Here is a 13,936-nt window from a genome sequence, read left to right on the forward strand (position 1 = left end):
TGCAGCGTTCTTGTCGGTGCTCCTCTGTTTGTTGGTGAGTGATGGGTAAATGGGACATGTACGATCAATGTGTGTGTGCGAACTGAAGCGGAAGAGGGCAAAAGTCGCAGTGTGTTGAGAGAGGTGGCGTGAGCTGGAGAGCGAGAGACGGCCAAACTGACTCTCAATGCAAGTTCTTTCACATCACCACGCGACCTGGATTAAAACTAAAAGTTTTACCAAATGCACAACATTTGTGAATCGGTCTCCATGCACCTTTGCCCTCATGCGAATGAAATCTCAGCTACAATGTCCAAAATTTTCAGAATGAAAAGATATTTAAATTGTAAAACTGGACCAATATTGCTCAAAGTCAGTAGTATCCTTAGCAAAGCTGAGTGATAGGTGTAATGTGGTGTTCGTTTAAGCGGAGGGTGAACGGGGTATGAGGAGAATTGGCAGGGTAAAGGGGAGCTGGAATGTCACGTAAAGGTAAGGGAGGTATATATGGGGTCCATACCCCAGGAAATGCGTCATGCATTCATGTTTATTTCATTTTAACCTTTTCATGCAGGATTGCTTTTTGCTCAGAGGTGCATTCCCTTCACCTAGTGGACAATTAACCGAGCAGGCGGAGCTCAGGAGGCCACGTTTCCTCGTCTGGGGAGCCATTCAGTGTGGGAAGGAAGCACCGGGCGTGGTCGAAATTCTTGTTTATTGGTCATTTGTGGACGGGGTGCATGGACTCTTCACAATGGGTGGCCTCTCCAAGTCGTAAGACCAAGTTGCTTTGATGTTGAGAAACAAATGGGTTTATGTGTTTGAGCCTTAACTCGTCAAGATTGGGGGCTCCCGGTGAGAATCCACACCCATGATGATGTCCTACATTCTGGATCGGTTTCATGAAAAGCATGTGCTGTGTAACTGGTCCATCCTGTTGTAACCTGGTACTTGCATTGACATGGAGGCAAAAGTTTTGCTCGGTCGGCATAGCACTTTGAACAGCGACAGATTGGGTAATTAAACCTCAAGTACCAGACTCGGTGGCGTAATGTCTAGAGCGTCTGCTCTGAGTCTGGGAGTTCCGTGGTTCGAACCTTGAGTGAGTCATACCAAAGACTCTAAAATCGGTACATGCTGCTTCCTTGCTTGATGTTCAGTATTTGAAAAGGATAGAGCATGGAAAAAAAACATCAGAAGTTGGTAATCATAGTGCAGCCTTTGATGGGCCTAATTCCTTCCTTCTGCATTGAAGTCCTTGTTCGGGAACTTGTGTTATTAAGAAAAAGAAGTTTGGATTTACCATACTCAGATACTGAGTGCTGTTGAAGCAGTTTATTGGCATGGGCCATTGTCTTCCCAGTGTTTTTGTCCATTCTCTATCCTTTTAAATGCTAAGTGTCAAGCAAGGATACAGCATGTACCATTTTCAAAAAGTTTTTGGTATGACTTGGACAGAGCTCGAACCATGGACCTCCCAGACTCAGGACAGACACTCCAAGCATTACACCACAGAGTTGGTATCATCATCATCATCATCATCATCATCATCATCATCATCATCATCATCATCATCATCATCATCATCATCATCATCATCATCATCATCATCATCATCATCATCATCATCATCATCATCATCATCATCATCATCACCGTTTTGCATATTTTTCCACATTACAAGTTCAGCCAAAAGTCGGTCATATTTGGAGGGACGAAAGCCCTGACTTATCCCTAAAGATTTTTTTTCAAGCAGCATAGATCTCAGTGATCTCAAACACACAGCTGGCTCGCATCTTGTGGTTACTGGCTCTCAAAGTTGAAGATGTTTCCTCTACCAATATCCCGACAGTTTTCCGATCGTCAACGTCCTCCGTCCCGATCCCCCCATCTCACGACGCTGGAAGAGCTCGGCTTCGAGCTACTGTCTGGAATAACTGGCTAAGTTTAACTTGTGCCAGGGGTAACAGAAATAACTGTGCCTAGAAATCCTGCACTGGACCAGGGAACAGTTTCACTGCGGGAGTGAAACGTCTCTTGTTGGCACGGTACGGTATTTTTCACCAACATTTCCCACCTGGCTTTTGCAATATATTTGATGGCTGAACCTCTTTGCAAAAGCACCGAGGACGAGTCGAGGAAACTCTCATCATCCTGCCATTCTGCTGCATAAATAGTCACACTCATACCGGTGGGACGGAAAGGAAAATGTTTGAACATCTCAGGGTCTTCAGTGCTTGATGATGAACGTTGTCCTGTATTCGTGAACTGAAATAGCCGAGCATCTGAAAAAAACATCTCACGATTGCGCAGATTGATTGCGGTGGTAAACGATGCATAAAGTGACTTGTAGCTCTGACTTTCGAAAGGAAAATAATAGGGTGAGACGGTTGAAAGAAGTGGCATGTCCCCTTTCCAGGGGGGTAGCAACAGTTTTCTTTGTAGCACCCCTTGGGAATTGTGAAATTCGCCATTTTGCATATTGCGACACAGGATTTGAACTCACTATTGTTGCCTTTGGTTGTGAGAATATTTTTCAAAATCAAGCGATGGGGATTCCTACAGCACTGAGTTTTTTAGAGGCCACCTCCACACATGGCTTACTGACATCCTCTTCTCACGTAATAATCGCGTAAAACTCAATGGGATCCTGTCATCTCTCCCTGTCAAGGCTGGAGTGTCCCCAAGTGAGAGTTCTGGGCCCAGTGTTATTCCTAATTTTCATCAAGGATCTTTCTCACTCTGGAAAATCTTCTTTATCTCTTTGCTGATGACTCCACCCTGTTCCGCAACATCCCTCATCCTTCAAAACGGCAGGCAGCAGCCTCTTTCCTCTCTTCAGACCTTGATAAAAGAATGAGTTTGTCAAATACTTGAAATATGTTTTTCAATCCGAACAAACATCTCTCTCTCTCTCTCTCTCTCTCTCTCTCTCTCTCTCTCTCTCTCTCTCTCTCTGTCTCTCTGTCTCTCTCTCTCTCTCTCTCTCTCTCTCTCTCTCTCTGTCTCTCTGTCTCTCTGTCTCTCTGTCTCTCTGTCTCTCTGTCTCTCTGTCTCTCTGTCTCTCTGTCTCTCTGTCTCTCTCCAAACCCAACCACTCAGGGTTGTAGTGCTGCCGGAGCACATCGGAGCGTCACTCCGGCACCTCAATCCATCCGAGGCGAAGCTTAGCTTCACAACATCAAGATAAAAACACCCACGTTCACAATTGGTTCAATTATTGTGCTTTCATGGCCAGACAATCGGGGTCAAAGCTTGTCCCGAAGCTTGGATAGGTTGATACATCGGATACTTTGTCTGGGCCGCGATATTATAACAATACAGGTTATAGGCAACACAGACCCGCATGAATTGGCGAACACACCATGGTCCAGAAGCGAGATGAACGTTACAAACATTTTATATCCAGATTTTTGAAATGAAATATCTTACGTTGACTAAAAGTATTTACACCCTGGAAGGTGTGATGGCATGGAAAAGTTTGGATGTCTACAACGAGTTGAAGTCTTGCTGGATGAGTGATGTGGCTGTTTTTGTGAAGCATGGCTATCAAGGTAGCAAGGTAGGCCTATAATACGTCGATGACATGGACTCATGTTGGCAGAGTGGATAAGCATGATGTTATATGCAGTACGATAACCTCATGCCCATTTACTCTGCAATCTCCTTCAATCATATCGGATGTTTATCTGGCCCCAAAACTTTATCTTATTTTGTTAACTCCAAGAAAGACACCAACTCGTGTGAAATACACAATCTAAACAATGAATGCTGACAGATGGGCCACCCGTTTAACGTCCATCTGAGGGATGGTGCATACATTTATGAATCACTTTGCTTGTGAAACACCAGGGTCTAAAGCTGGTCAGGTCAGGTCAGGCATGGGAAAATGTGCTGGAGCAGCGCGTTGCTGCGTCCACTTTCCGCTGCTACTCCAAGGGCCTCCGTCTGGCCATCCCCCAGGCAGATGCCTGGCCTATCCCCATCTCCTTGAGATGCCGATCAAGCTGCTTGCAACCATGAGGTGTGTGGTCCGCCGATTGGCCTCCTCTACTCACGAGACTCCCTCGCTGAGAGAATCTTGTGAGCAAGATAAGCGTCAGGAAAATGAGCCGCATGTCTGTACAGCTAGAGCTGACGCTCACGGAATATGCAGGTAACAAATCTCATTTGAGTCTCTCTCAGCAACCGCTTGTTGGACACAAAGTCTGACCAGCGATAGCCATGGATTCTCTGAAGAGACCTGGTATCAAGGGAATTAAGTCGCCATCTAAGATCCCTGGTCAGAGTTCAAGTCTCACATCCATAGAGCAAGAATGGAAACACCAAGGACCTGAAGACTCGGACTTTCATCCTTCTGCACAGGTACAGACAGGACCACACCCCATGATCCAGTGAATCCATTACTCCCCAGGCCCGACACAGACGTCTATTGTCCTCTGGCTCACAACCAGCAAAGACATGAATATCACTGCCAAGGTAACTGAATCTCTCCGTAACCTCAACATCCTCACCACAAACAGATATAGACAAGATAGCAGCATCCAAGATGTCAATGAAAGCCTGGATATTAGTTTTGACACAGGAAATCCATAATCCCAGTGGCTCCGACTCCTCATTCAGCACCTCAAGGGCCCCCAAAATGATATCCTGAGTCTCTGAAAAGATGACTGCATCATCTGTGAAATCAAAGTCAGAGATCTTGACATTCCCAAACGATGTACGACAGCTTGATCTCTCCGAGATCCTCCCCAGAATCCAGTCCACACAAGTGCTGAAAAGTGTGGGGGCCAGTACACACCGCTGACGAACTCCAGTAACAACTGGAAATTTGTCAGAGATTGTATCACCACCTCTCACAGCACTCTCAGTACCAGAGTAGAGTTCAGACATCAGGTTGATCAGTTTTGATGGCATCCCACGAAGACCAAGAACCCTCCAGAGGGCATCCCGATTCACTTCATCGAATGCTTTGCCGAGATCAACATAAACTGCAAGCAGCCCCTTGTGAAACTCTCGTCTGCATTCGGTGAGGACCCGAAGGGCAAGGATACGGTCAATCGTTGACCTCTTTGGTGTAAAGCCTGACTGCTCTGGACGCTGGTGCTCAAGCAGATGGTGGCGAACCCTATCAAGAATTATCCGAAAAAAGATGTTGCCAGCACTGAGAGCAGAATCACCCCTCGGTAGTTGTTGCAGTCCTGGCGATCACCCTTCCCTTTCCAGAAAGGGACAACAAGGCCCCTCTTCCAATCAGTTTGGATTATGCCTGTGTTCCAGGCAGAGAAAAAGATCTGCATGGACAGCATTTCCACCAGCCTTGAGAAATTCAGCATGGATGCCACAGATCCCAGGAGCTTTACCCCATTTCAACCGGTTCACCACATCCTGTGTTTCCACAAACAAAGATGGACCACAGTTGATTGGAGGATCAGCAACAGGGATTGTAACACCCCTGACAACCAATGCAACAGCTGGTGGATCAGCCTGGTACAGCCGCTCAAATTAACCGGCCCAAGGGGCCTTCACTTCAGACTCCTCTGTCAAGAGCCCTCCACTTTAACTGGAGTACACCAAGTGATGGGTTTGGAAGAACTCAATGCGCGAATTCCTCTGTAAGCGGGATGAGAATCACTTGAGCACAGGTAATGCTCTACCCCCTCACAGATTCCTCGCACATGGGTCAACATGTCCACCCACAGTGCACGTCCAGTTTTACACCTCAACTCCCTGAACAGCTCAGCTCTGCCATTAAGCCTGTTCCTGAGATTTTGTTCAATGTTATCCAGTGTCCATTGAGAGACAAAATTATTCTTCATCCTACGGTGAGTTCCAAGACATCTACCAGCAACATCAAGGATGGTGGTCTTGAAGGCATTCCACAGCTCTTCAGGATTCCCCCAAGCACCCAGACCCCCACAAACTCCTCAGCTCCCCTCTCTTCCTCAAGCATGCCAACATCCAGCCTCGGCTGGGATGGTACCATTCTCCTGGATTTAACCTGCATCTTCAGAGTTGCTACAAGAAGCTTGTGGCCAGTATTGAATAACTGAGCACTCAAGTTGACCTTGCAGTTCTGGGTCATCTTCCAGCGACTACCAACGAGCACATGATCGATCTGCTTTTCCAAACCACCACCGTTGGAATACCAAGTCCAGCGATGAGCTTGTGGGCGTTGTCACCATGAAACAGCCACCCTTAGTCCATGACTTCTTGCAAAGTCAAGGAACTTTTTTATCTTCTGCTTCACAGTTTCAGACCCATGAGGACCAACACATGTCTCGTAACCATCCCTATCAGTTCCAGTCGATGCATTGAAATCCCCCAAGACTAGAAGAAAATCTCGCCTGGGGCACTGATCAACCACAGATTCGAGCATGGCATGGAATGTGTCCTTCACGGTGAGATCACTCGCCTCAGTCAGAGAATATACAGAGACCAGGGAAAGGACACCCAAGGAGTGACAATTCCTTAATCTCATAAGACAATCATTGAGTGGTGTTACCTCAATTATCATTGGAGTCGGATTATATTGGACACAGCCACAGCAATTCCTTGGGTAAGGTAACCCATGCTGGATTGGGATTCAAACCCAGGCTCGGGATTCAAACCCAGGCTGTACACCGTAGAGCGGAGTATGTCTACCTCTCGGCCAAACTGCCAGCCTTTACCAGAAGTTACGAAACATAAAAAAACTTCTCTTCATTTCTTAAAATACAAAGTTTTGTCCATAAACTGTGGTTTGAGAAAGATTTAGTGATCTGACTTTTTTTCTCAAAGTGAATTGAGTGATTGAGTGGGTGTGAGTGTGTTAAGCTTTTGTTTATCAGAATGTAAAATGTATGTATTTCATGTTGTACTCACTAACAGGGGTACCCGGCATTTCCCGGTGCTGCGATCATCCTGTTGACATTTTGAAGAAATGTAATTTTGTTATTTTCTTTGTCTTTTTCTGGGGGCCAGAACACTTCCCTACACCCACCAAGGAATGGGATTGGGAATCATTTAATATGACATTTTATGGATCGACAAACAAAGGCTTATGCACAAAAGAGTGATTAAAAAAGAATTCCCCAAAAATCCAAGCGAATTATTATTTTTTTGCCTAAAACACTCCCCGGCACTCACTGATGAACTTCGAAAAGTTTGACGAAGACCAGTTTGGCATCTCTGACAAAAATGGCGGCAAAGACAGACAAACATCTCTCTTAAAGTACTGGAATGGTGTGTTAAACCACAGTGTGGACTGTCATGGTGTGTTAAACCACAGTGTGGACTGGAATGGTGTGTTAAACCACAGTGTGGACTGTCATGGTGTGTTAAACCACAGTGTGAACTGGAATGGTGTGTTAAACCCCAGTGTGGACTGGAATGGTGTGTTAAACCACAGTGTGGACTGTCATGGTGTGTTAAACCACAGTGTGGACTGGAATGGTGTGTTAAACCCCAGTGTGGACTGGAATGGTGTGTTAAACCCCAGTGTGGACTGGAATGGTGTATTCAGCAAATGCAGGAAAATTACCTTCTCCCTCAAAGCCATTCATTAATGAGCCAGCTGGGTTTTTTTTGCTCCCAATCTGATAGCCAAATATTAATTAATCTGACTTGCTTATGCTCCAGAAACATGGAATCTAAATGCTTAGTCCTGCTCTTTTCAGCGGAATTTGGATGCGGAAACTTTGGAATGCCCGACTTGTTCCCACCACCAGTTTACTCGGCCCATCACATTGTAAAGGAATGAATGAGTGATGAATAAAAATGTTAACAAAAGCTGAACAATGGTACATCGGAGGGCAATGCTTCAGGAACGTTTAATCAGGATCTTCTCATATGGTATCGTTAAGCGAAACCACCAAAGTCATGGTTTCCTTTGAAGCATTATCGGCAAGACTCGTCATTACCTTGAAAGTTCAAACCAGAAGGCAAACATCTTGTCGTTGCCCCTGGTTACCGGCTCAATTGGCTACCTTTGTGTTTGTATTTCTTTCTGTCCGTATGATATTTTGATTCACAGTTGCAAGGATGCCATAGGGGGGTGAGCATCCTCAAGGGAATGGCAGCCGGTTGACCACCATGTCTGTGCAGCATATTAATAATGTCAGTTTACCTTCACATGTCATTCCTCCAGTAATAAATCTCATGGTTAACAATGCATGTGGCAAGCAAGCGACCACAAAACTTTCCTCATGCTCGATGGCGGTACCTGGACCAGGAGGTAAAGAAGGAGTGGAGTGTAAATGGCACGGCCAGGCGACTTGGTCTAGATCCAGCAAGGGGAAACCAGGCACGTGCTTTTGGGTGCGTCCCTCTCTCTCTCCCTCTCTCTCTCCCTCTCTCTCTCCCTGTCTCTCTCCCTCACTCACTGTGTGCCTCTGTTTCCTTTACCACAGAGCGGCCTTGTGTGTTGTGCACCGCATCACTCCTCTTGCGGTTGGTCTGGTTCGCGCCCACAGCTCGCAGATCACTTTGCGACGTCTACCTACGTGCACTACACTCTCTCCCTGGTTCCAGCATTGCAGACTTCATCGTTCTATTCACACTCCTTTTGTTGATAGCACCTTGCATCTCAAGGAGTTCACTTATCCGTGCAAGCGGTTACATTTTTTTTTTCCCCCACTAAATTTCACACCACTATGCCTACTACTTATTTAACAGCCTTAAAATGGTACCTTCTTGTTGGGTCGGCCGCTGGGGGAATTTGGCCCAAGTGTTTCATGAACCGGCTGCTCAGACGGTCCTGATGTTGGACTGAAGGTAAGTTGTGCAGGAAATTGTAATTTGTTGAGGTTCCGGAGATTCACTCGCCCACATGTCACAGAACACGCCGTGAGATCTTTCCCATCCCCCGACTAAAGCCAGCAGACAGAACACCGGGATTCACGTCCACCGGAGGAACGGCACACCTTGTGTCGTGACCTTTACCTGCGAAACACCATTCCGACAGTTTATCATGTCACTGGGAATCATACTCAGACTCGACACTTCAAAGGTAAGTGTGCTGCTTCTACACCTTCTTGAGAGACTCAATTCCACAATATTGGAAGGGGGGGGGGGATCATTGTTGAGGAAACTGAGAAATTTGATTAGAGGCTAAATTCTAGTGGTTTGTTGACTGTTTCAAGTACAGGGCTAAGCACTATAACAAGAGGGACCCAGTTGTTAGGCTTTCACGGTGTTGCTTGTCCTTGTTAAACTCCTATGTCAGGACACTCAGCATGTTCGCTGTTTCCTTTTCACATGCGACATGTGCTTGCTCTTCGATGCCACAGATGATGGACCGTTTGTTGCCGAACATGATATGGAAAGTATCTGTAACTCATTGCCGTTCCGAGGCATGCGATGCTCCAATCGGTGCCAAACACACGAGATCATTATCTTCCGGCTGAATTTGCAGTGGAGTGTAATAACATCAAAGGCCTGGTGGTGGCTTCACCCTTAAAGTGGTTGGCTGGAGATCTTAAGGTCCTGGGTTCAAGCCTCGGTTGTGCCATAAACAACACCAGGTGGGTTAACTCGGCTTGTCATCCTTCTGAGGGTGGCAAAACGAGTACCAGCCTGCTGGGCTGATTGAGTCATTTGAGTATCCTGTGTCGGAGTGGTGACCCGTCCAGATCTGTCCAAGGACGTGTCCCAATATCCCAGGAGACTGCTTTGGCAGCACCGATGCTCCATACAGAGTTTGGTCCCAATGGATGGAGTTGTAACTGGGTGTCAGTGAAGTGATCATATCCTGATACCTCGTACTCGAAATGGATAATTTTGATCAGAAAAGGTCTTTGTTCAAGTCTTGCTTTCCTGGTGTAGCTGGAAATCCCTGTTCTCGTTTCGCAGCGCAGATTAAACTTCTGCTTGTGTGGGGTACTTTGAATAACGCTGGAATCATTGAGGCTTCTGTTATTTCTCCGTCCTCTCGGCAAAACCGAGTGCGTTGTGTGAGGTGAAGGCTTCCTTCGTGACCGGCTCCACATTGAGAGATGAACGCAGCAAGGCGTTGCCAACATTGAGATTGTGCGGGTGGTGTGAGACAGTCTTTTTTATGCTCAAAAGATGATTTTTTTCTTGTTGGCTTTTGATTCATCATAACGTAGTTCGACCGCAATAGCGAGTTCCTGGAATCTTCCTGGAATTTCCTGGAATCTAACGGTGTAGGCGAAACGCTCTTGGCTGGCTTGTCCTGTGATTTGCCATCAGCAGAAACACCATGATAAACATTCTGTCCCGTTACGACGCTGTGGATCTTTTCCGGTGTCCCTTTTTTTATGATCGTATTTAACTCCACAACGCCGGTGATCTGATGGGTTACTCAAGTCTGGATTTTAGATGCACCAGATGCAAGTTCTGTTGTACACGAGGCGATGATCAAAATGTTTGCATCTTGAAAACATAAAAACAATGGCACCTCGGTACGAATATGGATGACAAATGGCAAAGCCACAGAGGCTCAAAAGACATGGGTTGTTTTCTCTCAGCTCTGTCCGAAAGCCATCAGTCACGGTGTGGCTCTGATTTGCTCATCGAAGTCCTGCTCGGATTGAAGACTGGGTGTGTGATAAACGATTACATTACAGTCACCTTTCAGCTGGGTTTGATTCCCGGCTCACCTCTAAAACTGTCACCCTGGTGCTTTTGCATCCTGGCAGGCTGTTGCTATCAAATGGTAGTCCTTCCTTCATCAATGAGACGCTAAGCTGATTATCCCATGTACCGATATTCATTGGTGGATCCCTAACTTTTGAGAGAAGTAGGCCATTGTGTTCTGGTGTCCGTGGCCAAATTCTAAATGTCTGCCCAAATCCCCCTAAGACGATGCGTATTGAAGGCGTGACCGCACCTTGAGACGCTATGTAAGTTCTCCAACCGACTTCCTACTTCCCCATCACCATCTTCAATCAGATTTATCATCGTACTCCAAATGGAAGAGCAAAAATAAACTTTTCTGATTTACCCTATTTTGTTGCAGTGTTGGTGCTGCTGACACAGTTTATTGGCAAGGGTTATACTGGGTGATTTGCCAGCTCCTTCCAAGCACTGTTTATCCATGCTCTCTCCTTTTTAAATGCCGAATGTTAAGCAACAAAGCAGCACATACCATTTCTCAAGTCTTCGGTATGACTCAGACAGGGTTTGAATCAAGGACCTGGCGACCTCCCAGACTCGGAGACCAAGGACCCGGTGACCTCCTAGACTCAGAGCAGATACTCCAACCATTGCACCACTGAGTCTGGTTTTCCGAGACCTCCAAGGACAAATGAAGGTTAAAATGAGCCAACTGCTTTCTCAAAGTGGATCGTTTTTCACGAGTAATGTGAAGCTTTCAAATGAACATTGTTATTGCAAGGGATGGTAACCAGATAACTTTCTGGATGGTTGTGAAGAATCGCAAGAGGTGAACATGTGTTTCCCTATTGAACCTTCGGAAAGTTATTTCAATATTTTATAGTGGTTCGAAAAGGCCAAGAAAGCACCATGGCTTTGATTTGTTGTCACAGTAGAATTATTGAAGAGACTGTCAAAGTGGAACTCGACGTTGGAGTGCATAATGCAGCAGGAGGATGAGTAGTGGGGTCTGCTGCGGTGAGCTTGTGTGAGTGGTCGCAACTTTGCATGAGTCACGATGTTATCGAGACGACTGAACGCTGGTATAATGGGGTGAAAAAGAAAAAGTGCATTCCTGTGTAGTTTTGTGTCTGTTATTTATCGATTGAGCTCGTGATCAAGGCTTGTACAAATCCCATGAGTCCAACACACAATGTTGGGAAGACCTTTATATGACAAGAGCTCTGAGTACCTGCGTGGCTGAACATCATGACCTTCTGCTCAACCCTATATGCTCAGATTTTGAGGCTCTGTCTCTGTATGTCTATTCTGCCACTATTGGTCTCACCGCATTCATTAGTTGGAGAGTTTCTTTTGGCAATGCTGGCGTCACTTCTAAAGTGGCGTGCCAGCTGTGTCATTGCCATGCAAGGGGCTGGAATGATTGGTAGCCGGGAGTTGAGGGCCCGAATGAAGGGAGTAGGTATCTTGGTGTCAGGCAAATATAAATACTTTGGCAGACACAAGCATTGGTTGTTTCAGGGAAAAGCCACGTGCCTGGCAAGCTCGACGCAGACTGCAGCAATGAGACACGGTATTCCGTGGCCTTGGCCAGCTAGCCTGGGCCCGGCCCAGCTACACTCAAACATGTGGGAATCGTGTGGGATGTGAGAGCGGGACTCTTTTTTTTTTTGTCACTGTCCTTAATGAAAACTACAGTGTTACTCCAACCATGTGCACATGGTCAGTTGGATCGATTCACACTGCGACCCCCACCCCCCCCCCAGCTTGACCTCTCCTCTCGTAATCCTGTGACTGACTGACTCTGCAATCGTTAAGTGCAAACATTAAAATAAAATAATAAAAATTGCAAGATGGATTTGAAGATGATTTATTTTCTAAATATAAATACAGTCTACAAAAGCAAACATGATTGCCTTGTCAACGTCAAAATGGAGCTTTTGGTCCCAAGTTATACAATGTCTGGAGTAAGCTATGTCTGCAGTTTGTTTGTACTTTAAGTGATGTTTTGTTACATCGTCTACTCCATCAAGGCCAACGTGACTTGCTATTTGGCATTAGATTCCTCTGTGGCCTTCATAAGATTATGTCTCGAGTGCCAGAATCTGGTTACATTTTTCAAAGAGTTCCCATTATGCAGTTATGTAATCCGTATACCTGTTCATTGCGGTGCAGCTGCACAATTCTGATTGTATGGATGATATTGAAAGATGTTTTGCACGCGCTAACTGAGCTTTCGTGCTTTGATCGCTCCATACCGGGCAGGTCACCCCGTGCTTGGACGAGCTCCTAGATCTTCTTTAGCTTAAGAGTTCAGCATATTCTTAACATGCATTTCCTGTCGATTCATCTTTCGCTATTTTGTTTGAAATTATCTTTTGAAATGTTTGTTTTTATTGTTAACGGCACATTATTCCTTAGAAACGGGGCATATGAAGGACTGTTCCAGATAGCAAGAGACATCATGTACAGGAACTACGTTGATCACTGTCAAGGTTTATTTTTTTTTTGTTTTGTTTACAATGTCAAGGTGTTAGAATGGCATTTTTCCTGAAGGCAAATACAAGTTTGTGAATGAGATGTCCATGTTCAGATGAACTCATTGATGGAGAGGTGGCTTGGTTCTCAGCATGACACCTTGATGGTGCAGGTCGTAAGGACCTTTCCAATTTCTACTCAAGATTGAGATTTATGGAAGAGCGAGGTTACACATAGTAAAAAAAAAAAAGAAGTAGGAAACTGGCAGTTGGGCAGTGGGGTTTGTAGTTGGACACATCGCGCAAAGTCAGGAATGAACAGGAAAAGAGAGATAACTTGTCAGACTGAAGGCTCATGATCACGTGGCCTCGACAAACACCAACTCTAAATTGATAAACACCATCAACTTATAGTTTGCATAAGAAGACATGGGAAATGGATTCACAATTACGGTGAACACAGGGAGTGAACGATAACTGTTAACGCGCTGCACTCACCAAGAAATAACAAGCGCAAGTTTCAGAACCGGGAGGTTAAGAGGAATTGGTGAAACATGATCGGTGAGTGGCTGCATTGTATTCTGCAAATAGCACACAATACACTGACAGAGCATCAGTGTGACAGAAGGTGGATGTTGATATGAGATGTCCATGAGCAGCTTTGTCCAGGATAGTCAAGGATCCTCAGTCCGGTTTGTGAACGGAGTCCTGCCAAAGGTTCGAAATGTGGTCATGTCATTAGTGTACCAACATCGACACTCAAAAGCGTTATGTATATACACAGGTAAATGCATCATACATCTAATCATACTTTTTATATAAAAAAATTACGATTCATACATTTTTACCTACAATCATTGTACGACATAAATAAAGGATAGTTGTAATATAATTTGTACTCCCTCACTGTTGTGGTACCTGGA

At 45.5% G+C, this 13,936-nt stretch overlaps 3 protein-coding genes and 1 long non-coding RNA gene across 15 annotated transcripts in view; 2 read left to right on the forward strand and 2 right to left on the reverse strand.

The window, feature by feature from the left end:
- The window catches only part of LDLRAD2 (low density lipoprotein receptor class A domain containing 2), an 814,009-nt gene that overhangs the window by 323,914 nt on the left and 476,159 nt on the right, over nt 1–13,936 (reverse strand). The gene's annotated exons all lie outside the window — the stretch shown is intronic.
- Nucleotides 1–13,936, forward strand: part of LOC147019788 (uncharacterized) — a 91,413-nt gene that overhangs the window by 50,771 nt on the left and 26,706 nt on the right. The window lies entirely within an intron of this gene.
- HSPG2 (heparan sulfate proteoglycan 2) overlaps nt 1–13,936 on the forward strand; it is a 399,834-nt gene that overhangs the window by 118 nt on the left and 385,780 nt on the right. For all 11 annotated transcript variants that reach the window (XM_085894498.1, XM_085894501.1, XM_085894505.1 and 8 more), the window contains exon 1: nt 1–34. This exon is cut by the window's left edge and continues 118 nt beyond it. In XM_085894498.1, coding sequence (XP_085750624.1) covers nt 1–34 — 34 coding nt within the window. The remainder of the gene's footprint in view (nt 35–13,936) is intronic.
- Nucleotides 12,453–13,936, reverse strand: part of LOC147019790 (uncharacterized) — a 78,459-nt gene continuing 76,975 nt past the window's right edge. Inside the window, exon 3 of the long non-coding RNA XR_015061514.1 lies at nt 12,453–13,721. This is a non-coding gene — a long non-coding RNA (uncharacterized LOC147019790). The remainder of the gene's footprint in view (nt 13,722–13,936) is intronic.

The sequence above is a fragment of the Eptatretus burgeri genome, chromosome 9, assembly GCF_056783735.1.
Source record: "Eptatretus burgeri isolate ZD-2024b chromosome 9, Ebu_testis_v1, whole genome shotgun sequence".
Classification (NCBI taxonomy): domain Eukaryota; kingdom Metazoa; phylum Chordata; class Myxini; order Myxiniformes; family Myxinidae; genus Eptatretus; species Eptatretus burgeri.